Raw genomic sequence first — 16,926 nt, 5'->3', positions numbered from 1 at the left:
CTTCCTGTTTTCTTGGCTCGCCTGAACTCTATGAATTTTCCTAACCAAGCGATTGCACGAACAAGCTTGATCCAATCTGAATATAAGGGCAGCAAATCACTGGTTATGCTGGTCGTTATTAGCGCAAGACGAATTGGTCTTATCTCAGGCAGGTCTTCTTCTTTGACTATTGATTCAGCTTCATTTTTCCAATTGTGTTCCTCTGTTGTGAGCCAACTAGGTCCATTCCACCACTTAGTGCAATGTAATATTTCTGTCGGCTTTAATCCCCTTGATGCCACATCAGCTGGATTATCCTCGCTCCTAATGTGGTGCCATTGTTTAACGTTGGTACAATCTAGTATTTGATTGATTCGGTTAGCTACAAACGTTTTTAACCGTGTATTTTGACTATTTAGCCACCCTAATACTATTGATGAGTCTGTCCACAGTTGGAATGTATGTAGTTCAACAGACCATGACTCAGCGACCTTGTTTGCTAATTCCACTAGCAGCAAGGCGCCACTTAACTCTAGTCGAGGTATGGTCCATTCCTTCAGCGGTGACACTCTTGTCTTTGCACAAAGAAGCTGTGAACTCCACTTTCCTTGATTATCTCTCGTCCTGATATAGATGCAAGCTCCATATGCCTCCTGGGAGGCGTCGCAGAACCCATGTATTTCGGGAGGATGCTTTGACAACGGTTTCACCTTCCTTGGGATAGATAAACATTTAAGATCCTGTAAGTCACTAATGAATGATTTCCACCTTCCTAGAATGTCAGAAGAAAGTTCCGTGTCCCAATCTATTTTCATCGACCATATTTGCTGCAAAAACATTTTTCCTCTTAATAAGACAGGGCATAAGAATCCAAGTGGGTCAAAGACACGATTCAAATCAGATAATAGTGACCTCTTTGTGCATTTGTTCAACGACGGATCTATGGAGATGTTGAAGTGAAACTGATCTACTAATGGTTTCCAACCTAAACCCAGAGACTTCACAGTACTTCCATCTTTAATCTCTAGGGTAAAGAGCGGGTCGTCCTCAACCTTGTCTATCTTATCTAATACCCTCACAGAATTTGAACACCATTTTCGCAATTTGAGTTTGGCGGAGTTCAAAATATCACTTATCTCTTGTTGCGACTTCAAACATTCCTCTTCGGTGTCAGCTCCTGTCATGAGGTCATCCATGTAAAAGTCTCTTCCAATTATTTGAGCTGTATCAGGGTAGGATTCTTTCACATTTTCCGCTAAGGTTACTAGGCACTGAGTTGCGAGAAATGATGCCGATGTTGTCCCATAAGTTACGGTGGTGAGTCGGAACGTGCGCAGCGGGCCACTGGGGTTTGCCCTCCACACTATTCGCTGGAGATCCCAATCTGTTTTAGCAACTGCTACCTGTCTAAACATTTTTTCGATGTCTGATGTTAGCACGTATTGATGCTTCCTGAATCTTGCTAATATGGAGAAGACATCCTCCTGTACATTTGGTCCACACATCAAAACATCATTGAGCGTAACACCAGTCGAACTCCTTGCAGAAGCATCGAATACAACGCGGACCTTAGTGGTTAGGCTCGACTCCTTAATCACTGCATGGTGAGGTAGGTAAAATGATCGCTTAGGTATTTGATCTTCATCAATTACCTCTTCCATGTGCCCAAGAGCAAGGTATTCCTCCATAAATCTAGTGTATTCCCCTTTAAGCTTCTCATCTCGCATTAGCCTCCTTTCTACACTTAAAAAACGGGTGGTTGCGATTTTCAGCGTATCACCGAGCTCTTCGACTAAGGGCTTCAATGGCAATCTTACGATAAACCGGCCGTCCGTTTCCCTCTTTGTGTTCTCCTTGAAATGTTCAACGGTCTGCTTCTCTTCCGACAACTTGAGATTGGTTTTTGAATGCCGTCCGTATAGATTATCTTCTTTGTCCTTCAACGCTCTCCAATCTTCTTCTAACAACTGTCCCATCGATGCAACGCCCGGGAGAGAAATTACACCAATTTCACCTGTCACTATCCAGCCGAATTTGCTACCTTGCAGGCACAGTGAATCCACTCCCAAATGAACTCGTTCCGGGTCCAAAAGATCGAAGAACGAGCCTCCCCCAATAAGCAAGTCTACTGACCCTGCCTCGAAAAACATCGGATCCGCCAAGCCCTTTACTAGTTCTTCTGGTATATTCCAACCATGCGCTGGGGAGGCTACTGCGGGTAGTGTGTCCACGATTACCGGCAATATATAACAAGATAGATTTAAGCTGAAATTTGTCACTCTTGACTTGAGTTGCACTTCCACACAGGAACTTGACTGCACGTGACTTGATCCAATACCGTTTATTGGCAGAATTGAACACCTTGTCGGCAGTTGCAACTTGTTGTACAGACTCTTGGATATGAAATTTACCTGAGACCCACTATCCAATATAGTCCGACATTGACGGTCATTACCAAATTTATCAGCTGCTAGTACAACCGCGGTTGACAGAAACACGTGACTGTTCTTGTAATTTACTAATAATGACACTTGATCTCCATCAGAACCCTTTTCGACGTTAAATGCGGCTTCGTTATCTTTTGGGTCAGTAACTGCAGACGTAACGTCTTGAACATGCCCTTCAAAGTGTAGCAGAGTATTATGAGCTCGTCTACATTTTATACAAGAATACTTAGACCGACATGTATCAGACATGTGATGTGGCGCCAGACAATTGAAACATAAACGCCTCCCACGCACATGATTAAATCGATCTGACACGGATAGTTCCTTAAATTTCAAGCAGGCATATAGCCTGTGTGATCCTTCACACAGGCTACACTTATCACGCTTCGATTCTGATGACGCCGCCAGTGCTATTCTTTTGCTAATGGTTCCTTGACTTGCCCTTTTCGATGAGTGGTTGGTTTCGTTTACCCTAATCGCTAGGGCTTCCGAGCTTTCAAAGGCGATGCTGCGGCTTGCCAAAAATTCCATCACTTCATTATATTTGGGTAACTCTGTATTCCTTTGTCGGAGTTGCCATTCATGACTGGATGCTCCGTCCATTCTTTCCACTAGAATAGTTACCAACCATGCGTCCCAATGTTTAATAGGCATGCTTAGCGCTTCTAATGCTGCTAAGTGCGCGGCGACATGTGATTGTAGCCTTGACAATTCTTGAGCAGTGGCAGACTGTACTCGAGGACTATTCATAATCTCCCGAATATGTGTTTGGATTACTAAACCCTTGTTGTCGTATCGCTGCTGAAGTTTTTGTATTGCTAATCCATAGTTGGCATCCGTCATTGGTAGAGACTTTATTAGGTCTAGTGCTTGTCCACTTAACGTTGATCGTAGGTAGTGGAATTTATGAGCTGGTGAATAGCTGTCTTGCTGGTGTACCATCACCTTGAAACTGTCGAAGAAAGCTTCCCATTCTTGGATATTCCCGTTGAATTTCGGTAAGTCGATCGGAGCTAGACGCGATCGAGGGTACGACGCCGCTGAATCAAGCGAAGCATCATCACCTGATGCATTACGACGTTTATTTTTATTTATGATTTCTTGAATTAGAGAACGTGCAGCAAAATAATTATTTTCAAATTCTTCTCTTTCCCTTTCTTCTTCCGAAGGATCATCAGTGCTGAGCAATTCTATCTCTACTTGAATATCATCGAATTTTCTATTAATTTGTGGCAACTCTTCCTGCCTAAACTCTAGCAAGGATAGTGCTTCAACCTTTGGATCAAAATTTCCTATAAATTTTAGCGTTCGTGTAAGCGCAGCTTTCACAACACCTCGCTTACGTTTTAGATCCGATAATAGTTTCGATGTTTCTCCGTCTAAAACCATTGCTACCTTTATTGTAGCAATTTATAAGACAGATAATACCAGTCTAACTCCAAATATGATGTATCTTATAATTAAAAATGCACGCTAAAATAAAATACAACGTAAGCACGAGCTAATACAATAAAGGCTCAAAGTTAGAAAGTTGCATCGAATTTACGTATGATTTAATGAGCCACGTATATTATAAAATTGCGATATCAATGATAACAATAATAATAAATAATCGCGATACCGTCGTATGATATCACGTCGAGGTCACCAAATGTGCGGGCCGGGTGCGTATAATTATAATACGCGCGCCCGGTCACCGAAATACTTCGTACCACACACACCGACCGACCTGTGTAAAATGTGTGTATATATGTATAGCACTCAACAGAAAGTGGACAGGTTCGCCGAGCAAGATCTGAGAGTGCTAGTGTGCGGTGGTGTGTGTATGTGTGTATATTTGTATGCGTGTGTAACAACTAATAGCTAAGAACAAAGAGGTAAATGATAAAAATATGGTAATTCAAAATAAATGGTAACGCAGTAGAAATTTTTGTAAAAGGTTATAGTATAATAAATAATAATTATGATAATAATTTACGGCCCTTTTGGCCCAACAGGTAAAAATATGTATAGTATAATAATAATATTTGCCGGTTCGGCACAACCAAAATAACGATGATAATTTATTAATGCGACCAATATTCAATAATAAACCTATAGGTAAAAATATAAATAATAATAATAAATAAATAAAAACTCACAATTTGTGGAGCATTGCTGGCCAGCCGCTACCTATACAGCTATATAATAAAATTGACACATACAGCACGAAAATAATAATTGAAATTATACACAAATTTAAATAAATGACAGGTAAGATTATTGTCTTAATAAGAACCACAAATTACGGCGGTTGATGCACGTACACAATATAATAATACAGAAAGGTGGCGATTAGCGCCTATGAAATATAATAATACAGAAATGTGGCGATTAGCGCCTATGAAATATAATAATACAGAAATGTGGCGATTAGCGCCTATGAAATATAATAATACAGAAATGTGGCGATTAGCGCCTATGAAATATAATAATACAGAAATGTGGCGATTCGCGCCACACAAATATAATATAATAGACCGTGGCGATTCGCGCCTGCGATATAATAATGAACAAATGGTTTAATGGTAGCGATTTGCGCACACGAAACCGTACGTGTAGTATAACAAAAATGTGGCGATTCGCGCCCACAAATTGCAACTTTGCAAACAAAATAAACCCGTCGATTAGCGCACGTGACAAAAAAGTGCGTTATGGCATGAAACGCTGGAGAAGAGCGACTAACATAATTAAAATAATACACGGCCGCCGCGGACCGACGGAAAACATAAAAATGCGGCTGATTGCGCTTAATCTTACTATTATATAACTATATAATTCACAAATACAAATTTAAACAATAATATAAATGACATTAAAATGCGCGTGCGTGTGTGTGTGATCGGTCGGCAGCGGGATGTATAATATAATATAATAATGACGCGATAATAATAATAATATAGGGACGTCTTGGCGGCGACAAATATAAATATGTGGTTAAAAAATATAACTTTAAGTTCATATATTACAAAATAAATGGAATAATAAGAGGAAAAAACATAACGAATATGTTAGTACATAAGAGGTATTCGACGTATTCGTTAATATATTTTACTTTCTAAATAAAAATTCTAAAAATAAAATAATCACTTTTAAAATAGAATTAATACGTTTTTACTAAAGAACATTCAAGAATATGTAATATTTTAGACTTTTCAATTAACTTGTAATATTAGATATTAAATAGTCTTCTACTATTCTATTTTATATTTTAGTGATGTACTTTAATTTATATTTATTTTAATAACATTTTATTAGTCCAAATCTATTAGGGAAACATTATTTTCGAGAGATGCAAATGTTTTCTTTTAAACTTAAGCTATCTATCTATATCTAAATCTTACCTATCTAATTACCAAAATAACAAAGAAGCACTTGTACTGCATGATATAAAGTATAATATAATGGAATTGAGAAAAACAAATTTTGACTATACTAATACTAGTGTAGTTATAACATTATTAATTTATTAAACATTGTTCAAGTATAACATTTTTAATAATTTTTAATTTCAGGAACTGGAATAATTGTGTGTGACACAAAACTTGAAAAACTACAAGCTGAATCATCTTGTTCAGAGTAGGTAACTGTTGGATAAATGAATATCATATTATTCTAAATTCCCAAAACAGGGGTGATCGGGGTCAGGGTCGGGGTCCTTTAAGCTCCAATTTCATAACAAATCTCGTGAAACAATACATGATTTATATTTATGCATTTGGTAAACTGTTTATTAAATGTTTAATAGGTATTAAATATTTTAATTATTTTTTTCACTAAGTAGTCTCGACTTCAAATAATATAATATTTCAATCAATAATTTTTTTAACAAATTATTTCATATTTAAAGAAAAAACTGTACAAATGTGTAGTGATTTGAAAAAAGAGGATTACTTAGTTAATCGGGGGAGATTGTATATTTCTAAATTCATTATTTATTAAATAACCATAACTTATATTACCTCTCTGATTTCCGTGTCGACTTGTTTGTTGAAATCGTGGCTTTCGTCTGATATGTGGAATTAGGTGACTGGTTTATTTTCCAGAATAAAAAACTTTTCTCTTTTAATCACTATTTATTAATTTTATTTAACACCTTCTTTTTAAACACATTAATATATATATATATTCAATTATTATTAAAACGTTTATGATTAATTCACTGTGTCTTACTGTCCAGACGGTCTGCGAAGTCGCTTGCCGTTCGTACGATGAGACACAGATCACTCAAAAGGCCGCCTGAACGGCAGACTGGAGTTTTTATAATATTATGATATCTTAATGTGTGTGTGTGTATGTGTGTGTGCTTAATCTTAATGGCTAATAATTATTATAATTATTTTCTTATATACTTTACATTTAAAAGATATGATGGCTTAAACGCACATCATTACAAATGTTTTACAAATAGTATGCATTTTATATGAATTAGAATATTCCTTACAAATAACTGATAAATTAAAATGAATAGTGATCATTACTTCTTTAAGTTGAATTCACATAATAATTAATGGTTAGTCATCTTAATACCTTATTATAAACGATACATGGGACTCAATAATAATAATATTTATTGGCCAAGTAATTACGATTTTCAAAAAGTAAGTATATATTTATATATATAGCAAGGGTAGCCAGCGGGAAGAGACTCGCAAGCCAACAAATATATAAATAAATATGGAAGAGCCAAAATGTAAAAATAAGTCAGATTATTATATTATATGTAATACATAAATTTATATTAAAAAGAATTGTTTGTAAAAATGTTACGGTAAGTTGCGAACCTTATATGGCTAGCGAGACACGGTTTGGTCACTCCTGATATATAGGTATATGGCCCATCTCACCACTGAGATTAGGCTAGGTTATCGGTGATGATGAAGAAAAATTAAGAAATAGGTGTACATTTTTACAAAAAATGAATAGACATGTTTTGCAGTAATTAAAAATAACAAAAAAAAAAAAAATATATATATATATATATAATATAAAAAAACATAAATAGTGATACATAGAATATAATATGAAACAACAAAAATACGAGTACATTTATAAATAAACATTTTATATGAATTACAGCATCCGTTACAATTAACTGATAAATTATAATAAATGATGACCATTATTTCTATAAATTTAATTCATATAAAAAAATTTGGTTTATCTTATTACCATATTATTTACGCTACACGGGTCACAATAATAATAATAACATAATAATATTTATTGTTCAAGTAGGTAATTACAATTTTTAAAAAGTATGTAAATATATAGAAGAATAGAACATAGGTAAATGACGCATCTCACCACAGAGAATATCTTCTTCAAGGTGATGATGAAGTACAATTAGGAAGTAGGTGTACATTTTTAAAGTTTTATAATATTTTTGGTATTTTCAGAAAATACTGTGTCATATTTGACTGTATTTATAGACATAAATAAACAAGTCTAATAGTATCAATAATAATAAATAAAAATATCTATATAAAAAAAAAAAAGTTGTGTTAGTTACACTATTTTTAATTCTAGAACAGCTGAACCGATTTCTGTCGGTTCTATCTCCTAACCAGGAGAAAGATGTAGGATACTTATTAAAGATAGAATATAATATGAAATAACAAAAATACATTTATACATGTGTTGATTGAAGATTATTAGTATTGTTTATCAACCATAAACGTTACACCTGAAATGTACCTAATTAGCTACTATTTTTGTTATGTAAATCGCAGGTTCGTTAAATATTTGATTTGTTAAAAAAAAATTGATCCGTATATATAATATGTTATTATGTATGCAAAAGTTTTCACTATAATAAAATATTATATATTATAATTTAAGTTTATATCAATTGTATAATAAAATTACAGATCTTCTGAGGAATCGTTTGTTTGTTCAAATGGATTATGTATCACATTGTCGTCGATTTGTGATGGTCAGGAGGATTGCCCAGATGGTTCAGACGAAAAACTTGAATTATGTGATCGGTTTATTTTTGAAAAATATAATACCAAAGGTAAACAACAATATTTTATGAAATGAGTATAATATAATTGTTGCCGAGGCAATCTTAATTTATTATTATTATATGATATGCTAAAAAAGGGAATGACCCTTTTGGACGCAATATAAATAATTTACTTGCAAATTATTAACACGTTTGGTCGCATTTATGGGAACACCTTTGGACACAAAAAGTCTTATAATATAAGTAGGTAATAAAGTTTATAATCTGTTTATTTTTTTTCACTATTTAATCTTCTTAACTATGACTACTTTTAAATATGTTTATTTTTATTATACAAATTAAGATTAATGACAAAAAAAATAGACTAATGATAGGTACATGAATGCATATGTTTGTCCCTTAAAGTAGCATGAATATTTGTGCATGATTTCTCTAATGACCATCAGAAACACTTTGCTATCGTACGATAAATGAGTTCAACTTTTCTAATAGACATTATTATATTATTTAGAATTCAGTATTAATAACAATTTTAATATTTTTTAAATAGGTAAACATATTAAATTAAATTTTGACAGTTGAGTAAAAAGGAAAAAAAAAAGTAAAAAGTGTCCATTTCTATTTATGATAAAATTCAATCAGTTTTATATTACAAAGTATAATAATAATATTAATAATTAACATTTATTGAAATAAATTTAGTGAAATAAATAAATATTATACTAGCTGACTTCGTATATTTCATTTGAATATCAAATAGATTGTGTAAGCACCACTTTAAAATGCGACTTTTGTAAAATAATATCTTATTGTATACTAAATTTAAGGTACAATTAATGTACCTAGTACATTGCAAGCCTCGATCTATCATTGTTAGGGTGGCACAACCGGACATGATAATGGTCGATGAGAAGCTTGTTAATAGATGAGACGAAGTTAAGAACACTAGATGCTTGTTGGGATATTGGGATTAGTGAGTCGATCTTCCACTTTTACAAGACCGGACGTATCATCAACCAAATCCAAGCGATCGGGTCTTTAGAAATGACATGTAATCCTTTGGTCAATCTCTGAACACCGTCATGGTTGACGGAGCACTGTATAAAATATATCAATGCAAACTAGGCATGCTTGAGTTCTTTAACATTTATAACGTAGGTTATGTTATAAGAAGAATATATAATAATAATAATATATAGATAATGTAATAAGTTTTAATAATATAATAATATTGATAAGATAATACATTACGAGCGCTTATCACGTTCAGTACAATCGTCAGATTTACTAGAAATTATATTTGCTTTTAATGATAATTATTCGAATATTTCCATTCGTTGATACCCAATACTGTAGCAATGGCATTAAATAAGTTGATTTACACCTTATTATATGGAAACGATTGAATTGCATGTCCAGTATAATGAAATGCAGGATAATAAACTATATGTAATTTATGAAATCATATTTTCAACACAATATAATAGACGTAGTCAATGTTAGTCGTCGTTTCGTCCTCCGTTTGTTAAAATATGCCTTACAAGTAGTCGCTCTAATGAATGGCGGTTTTGTTCGTCAGGTTATCCATGATTAAGGTTGGTTTATCCATCAAAAATAACGGTATTATTCATGTTACTGGAATGTCTCTTAGATCTAAAAGTGAGTATCAGGTCACGTAACTGGTTAAGCGTTAAACTCTTTTCGATTGTTAGTAATCGATATGACGGTGTCTTACCGATAAAAATTGAAATGGAACACGCTGGGTAATACTACACAGCTTATTGATTTATTTTATCTATGTTAAATTTTTAAATTTTATTATATTCAAGTTATAAGATTAAAAACGAAGAGTTGTTCACCAGACCGAACTTAAGCAGATGACCCGGTGATTGTAGTTTCAGAAATGTTTATTAAAATAATAATTTGATAATATGTTATTCTGATAATACTTACAATTAGGGATGGGGATCGATAGCTAGAGCAACTTTGGAATTTATCGTTAAACTCACTCTATGGTCTTAGTAAAGTTTATCGTCTATGAATACCAAAAAAATAAACTATTGTTAATAGTATTGAACCATTGTTAAATCAGATCTAATTTGACTATGAATAACACTGAATATGTTTTATCATAAAGATGTTTAACTTTACTTTTTTTTTTTATGTTTTACTTATAAACCTGATCCACTTGTATATTAGCTCTAAAAACATCAGAAATATGTAATAGGAAATATGCATTTATGTTCTTATTTTTTTAAAAGTATACTTTTAGAGTCTATAAAATAAAAAAATATGCAAAAAATCGATTGTGGATTGTAGTAGAGTATTACCTATATAGTAACACCCATTTAATGATGGCCAATAGTAAGAAAGCGCTTATTGGAACTGAACTTTAGAATGTTGGAATATATTAATTAAGTAAAGACAATATAAATTATGACTAAAATTTAAAAGAACAAATAATAATCATTAGATTAGGTACTTTTGATTAGTTAAGTTAGGTCATATCATGTGCATTTTTAAACCATCAACATATTATGTTCTATCTTAAAGATGTTTAATTAGTTTATACATTTGTATCATTTATAAAATATTTAAATACTACTACAGGTTGCGGTAGAGCATTCCCTCTAGAATCGGATGTGATTGTCGATGCTGAAACAGGAATTATTGCAGCAGCGCCTTGGAATGTTGGAATATATCGATTAAATAAAGATCATGTTAATTATGACTTGATATGTGGAGGATCAATAATTGCACCAAATTTAGTTATTTCAGGTAGGTAAATATTTTACGATATATTTGATAATGTATGAATATTAGATATAATATATAATATGTATATATTACATTTTTAGCGGCTCATTGTTTTTGGGAAAGAGAATTATTATCTAATATAATACCAATAAACGATGATTCATATAAAGTTGCAGTTAGTAAATATTACAGAAATTTCACAATAGTTGACAATGAATTTACCCAAATAATCAATGTAAGTTATTAATTTGTAACCAATAACATATAGTAGTCATAAAGTATTAATTAAAATAATTTTCTAGGTGGAAATTATTTACATAAATGAATATTATAATGGAGTAAGTGATCTCCATGATCACGATATTGCTGTTATTGTATTATCAAACAAAGTTTCTTTAAATAATGGTGTTGGAACCATTTGTGTCGACTGGAATTGTAAATATAATGTATCGACTGGAGATGTAGGAGTGGTTGGTTTTTAATGTATTATTTAATTATTGATATTATGATACAAATAAGAAAAGTTACAAAATCATTCACCATAATTGATTGTTATAAAATTAGACGTAAATTTATATTTGATTAATTACATTATTAAAAAGTTTTTATACTATGCATTTATTATCTTAAGTATAGACTATATTACTATACAAGTGTTTTTCACTTATTTTAATACCTTTTCAATAAATTATTTTTATATTAACTGCAAAAAACTTTAACCATCTAAACTTTACTAAACAAATTACACTGAGTAAAACACTTATCAGAAAAAATAATAATATTATACTTATATTACAATTAATAAAACTGTTTTATGCTTTAACAGATTGTTGGTTGGGGAACGAAAGAAGAAAACATTAGTCCCGAATTATTAATAGGATATGATGTATATATTATCGATAAAATGTGTCAAGTCTTAAAATATGGATCATGGGAAAATGTACCAGAAAATTTTATCACTGATAATAAGTTTTGTTCCAACAGTTATGGTATTGGGTAATAAAATAATTAATTATCTTTAGTAACCATGAAATCTATAATTTATTTTTTTATAAACTCACTTTAAAATTTGCTCCTCTGCTATTTTTTTTTTATTATTAATTTATTAATTTAAGGCATTCCTAGCTAGAATAGCTATCTAAGCCTACTGATAATGTATACAAATTTTTACAGTTTTTTTTTTTACAATTTTTCTTTCTTAAATAATTGCGATATAATAAGAAAAATATTAAATATTAAATAATAGGTTTAAACTAGGTGTATACGAAGTGGTAAATGTAATTTTCTGCGATCGTGGGGTCTTTCTCTCTTGAGACGGTGCATTTTTGGAGGGCTTTCGTTTAAGTTATAGTGATCAGCACCATTCGAGTTTGTAAGTGAGTGAAAGAATCTGTTTGATATGTGGTTTATGTGCTCTCATCAATAGCAGAGATTTTCAAGTCATTATGCAAGGCTTTGTTGCGTACAACACGGGAACATCCGTTATTATGCGGTGAATTTTATTTTGATAAATTTGAATTTTATTTAAGTGGGTTTTATCACAGCTGCCTGTATAGGACATGCGTATAAGGTTAAAGGTCTCAATACTTGCTTATATATAATAAGTGAGCATTTTACTCCTCTGCTATGCAGTAGGTATCGAAAGGGCCTCAGACATAGAATAGGTCACAAAAATGTTCAAAAAAGTTTGAATGCAATGATAGGCAGGTTGCAGTCACAGGTTGTTGGATGGGGAAGCATTATAGTAAATATACGTAGTAATACATCGACTAAAATTCTTGTCAAAATGTGTATAAAGACGGATTTAAAATATTTTTCACTCCTGATAAGTTCTGTACCGGTTCTATATTAGGTAATAAACTATTTAATTTCGAATAGCTTCCATGAATTATATATTTAATTAACTTAATTTAAATTTATTATAAGTGTTATATTAAATACTAAAAACTTAAAAATGTCGGTTATTCTAAATCATCTACCATCTAAGGATTATCGTTCTGATATACTGTACATTTTAAGTGAATGTTGTCATTTTGAGGGTAACAGGGCTAGGCAAAGTAATATTTGTAGTCAATTTGAATTCAATGATAGTAATAAAAAAAATATTATGATCGCAATATAATTATAACATATTATAGGTACTGATCTTATAGCTATAATCCTACAAATTAAATAAAATAATTCAGTATAAGTATACTGTGTTACATAATTTATAGTAACTTAGTTTTAACTTATAAATATAGAAGACTTATTCAATAAAATCACAGCGTTATCGTAGAGAAGTAGATACATTTAAACATTTCATTCACTCAGCCCAAGTTCAAATCTATATCCTTTATATAATATAAAAGAACAAGATTTTATATGTTCCAATTTTGTGACGACATATAAACTTTTTTCAATTTTTTTTTACAGAATTTTTCCAATAATCACCACGATTTTCCTTTTTTTATTTGATGGAGGATGAAGAAGAGTTATGGTTTTTAGAGTGTTTTTTAAATAATTTAATGTTTTTTTTAACTTATTAGAACCAAATGACATCTTTTATTTTAGGCAATGTCAGGCTTTAATTATTTTGGTGAACATTAAATTATAATTTTAATTTTTATAGACTTATAACTCAGTAAAATCTGACAACCATTAAATTTGGACTTAAGGAAAAAAACATGCAAATGCATATAAATCCTAGCCCTACAGTTATAAGAATCATTTTTAAATATTATTTAATGGTGATAGAAATTGTATGTAAACTACAATCAATAATGTTGATCTATATTATACCAATTGGGAAAATAAACAGTCTGCAGTTGTTTGTTAAATATGTAACTAATTTAAAAATTAACTTTGATTTCAGATGAAAAACCTTCTGTGAATTTTAGTGGTGCAGGATTAACCTTTTATCACTCTAATAATATGTATTTAACTGGAGTAACAAGTGTCATGGATTCAAACCCAAATAAATCACTCCTAAAAGATTTACCCACAATTTTTACAAATGTTTATCGTTACGTTAAGTGGATTCGTAAGGTTTATGATAAATATAGCAGCAATGTGAGTAAATCTACTTCTACAGACATATCGATAATAATAATAATATTAGTATGTTAATTAATACTCTACTATAAAACTGATATATTTTTTTTAAGAAATTAATTGATTTTATTAAATGTTTTAACGATTAAGAGTTTTATAGGATATTACATTTTGCATTTTACCAACCGTCGAAGGAGTTATATATTCTTATGAAGGTTCAAATGAGACTATAGCCAAGGGAACAATTATTGATCAGAATCGTACCATTATTGAAAACTGTGATATTGGTTATTATAAAGCTTACCCCAATGCATTTAAATTATGTCAAAAAAATGGAAAATGGATAACAAGTTCTGAGAAATTATGTTTTAGTAAGTTATTTAATGTAATTTGTATGCTATAATTACGCTTATTTAAATATTTCTGATGTATGGTTATGCTTGATTATAATTCGTATTTTTATAGAAATGTGTCCGCCTTTATTATCGGATAGTTTAGATTTTGAATGCAGTCTAAATGGAAAGTTTGCTAATTGTTCAAAGCTATCGATTCCCGAAACAAAAGCTATACAATCATGTAAACCAACACATATATTATCAAATGGGCAAGAAGAGACTGCAACTGAATTACTTTGTCAATCTAATGGAACATGGAGTAATCAACTATATGAATGCACTCCATGTAATTGTATATTTATCACGAATCATACGTATTTAATTTAAATATATGTACAACTAAGCTACAACTGAGCTAGCAGCTAAATTCTATTTCTTATTTCATAAATTTTAAAATTTTTCAGCGCAAATAATCTTTAGATAAGGTACTTTTAATTAGTTAAGTCATAGTTATGTTACATTTTAAAATCATAATCACGTATTTTATCATAAAAATATTTAATTAATTTATAAATTATAATCATTTATAAAATATTCAAATTTTATTTTAGCTTGTGGTAGTGTATTTACTAATAGTCATCCATTATCGAACATCAATGCTAAAATAGCTCTGTTTGGAACAGCTCCTTGGAATGTTGGAATATATCGATTAAATGAAGATAATATTAATTATGACTTGATATGTGGAGGATCAATAATTTCTCCAAATTTAGTTGTTACAGGTAAAAATTCTACAATCTATTTAAAAATGTTTGAATATTATTTATTATTTACATTACATTTTTAGCGGCTCATTGCTTTTGGTACTCAGGGATCTTATCAAATAACATATCAATAAACGACGATTCATATAAAGTTGCTATTAGTAAATATGACAGAAATTTCACAATTGATGACAATAACTTTACCCAAATAATAAATGTTAGTTATTAATATGAAACCAATAACGTATGGTAATTAGTAATCATCAAATATTAAATAAAAATAATTTTCTAGGTGGAAATCATTTATTTAAATGAATATTATAATGGAGTAAGTGATCTCCATAATCACGATATAGCTGTTATTGTATTATCAAACAGAGTTTCTTTAAGTAGTGGTGTTGCTTTTGTTTGTGTCGATTGGAATGCTAAATACAATGTATTGGATGAAGATAAAGGAAAAGTTGGTTTAAAGTATCTATTATTTAATTATTGAATCTGTGATATAAATAAGAATAGTTATGTAATAATTCACCATTGATTGTTGTAAAATTGTACGTAAATTCATATTCGATTAATTTTCAATATTAAAAACTTTAGTCAGTTAGACTTTATTTAATTTTATTACACTCAGTCATAACACTTATAAAATAAGATAACAATATTGTACTTATATTACAATTAATTTAATTAATAAAACTATTTTATACTAAATAGGTTGTTGGTTGGGGAGGCATTGATGAAAATACACGTAGTAATGTTTTAATAGAAGCATCTTTACCGTACATCAACCAAAATGTTTGTCAACATTTTTATACAGACCGATTTAAAACATTTGTCGCTCCAGATAAGTTTTGTTCCGGTTCTACATTAGGTAATATTTTATAAACTATTTAATTTTTCAATAAATTTAACCTAGATAAATTATGAATTTTACATTAAATACTGCAAACTTAAAAATGTTGGTTATTCTAAATCGTTTGTTGTGCATAGTTTATCGGCCATCACTTAGATATACTATACATTTTAAGTGAATGTCGTTAATTTGAGGGTAACCGGGATGATAGACAAAGTAATATCTGTGTTTAATGTGAATTCAATGATAGGTAGTAATAATTTAAATATTATAAGTGTAATAAAAAAATATATAATTATCTTATAACTATAATTACACCCACACCCTTGTAATGATTGTACGTCTTGTTCTTTGTTGATGGCCATTGCAAAGTTGCGCAGAAAACTGAAAACGTTTGAAATTGAAAGGCATATCTGATGAAATCATTGGGATGCATTGCTACAGTACGTATTCGCCTTTAAAATTGTAGCTTCGATAACGTTGTTTATCAGCTTTTACTCTAAAAGCCTGGTACCATTGCAAAATTGTAGTGGATTGATATTTTGTAGAAAAATGATAGACATGCTAAATTTCAATGTTAAAACGTGCAGTGCCATGCCTGGAAAATCAAATTAATTTAACAATTCAGTTGGATTTATGACAACTTTGTGTCTTCGTCTTCATTCATTACCGTAACGATGGTCTGGTACGTTGTTGTGTAGCTTGAAATTTCGTTTAGAATGGTGATATTAAGAGGATTAGTGACGGTGAT

General features: G+C 30.8%; 1 protein-coding gene across 1 annotated transcript in view; it reads left to right on the top strand.

The window, feature by feature from the left end:
* The window catches only part of LOC114128307 (uncharacterized), a 104,839-nt gene that overhangs the window by 66,264 nt on the left and 21,649 nt on the right, over positions 1 to 16,926 (top strand). Inside the window, exons 36-43 of the mRNA XM_050197334.1 lie at positions 12,017 to 12,179; positions 14,045 to 14,241; positions 14,384 to 14,594; positions 14,689 to 14,904; positions 15,170 to 15,340; positions 15,406 to 15,539; positions 15,615 to 15,782; positions 16,037 to 16,193. Coding sequence (XP_050053291.1) covers positions 12,017 to 12,179; positions 14,045 to 14,241; positions 14,384 to 14,594; positions 14,689 to 14,904; positions 15,170 to 15,340; positions 15,406 to 15,539; positions 15,615 to 15,782; positions 16,037 to 16,193 — 1,417 coding nt within the window. The remainder of the gene's footprint in view (positions 1 to 12,016; positions 12,180 to 14,044; positions 14,242 to 14,383; positions 14,595 to 14,688; positions 14,905 to 15,169; positions 15,341 to 15,405; positions 15,540 to 15,614; positions 15,783 to 16,036; positions 16,194 to 16,926) is intronic.

Source organism: Aphis gossypii, chromosome 1, assembly GCF_020184175.1.
Source record: "Aphis gossypii isolate Hap1 chromosome 1, ASM2018417v2, whole genome shotgun sequence".
NCBI lineage: Eukaryota > Metazoa > Arthropoda > Insecta > Hemiptera > Aphididae > Aphis > Aphis gossypii.
The sequence above is the reverse complement of the archived record's forward strand: the minus strand, read 5'-3'. Positions and strand labels throughout refer to the sequence as shown.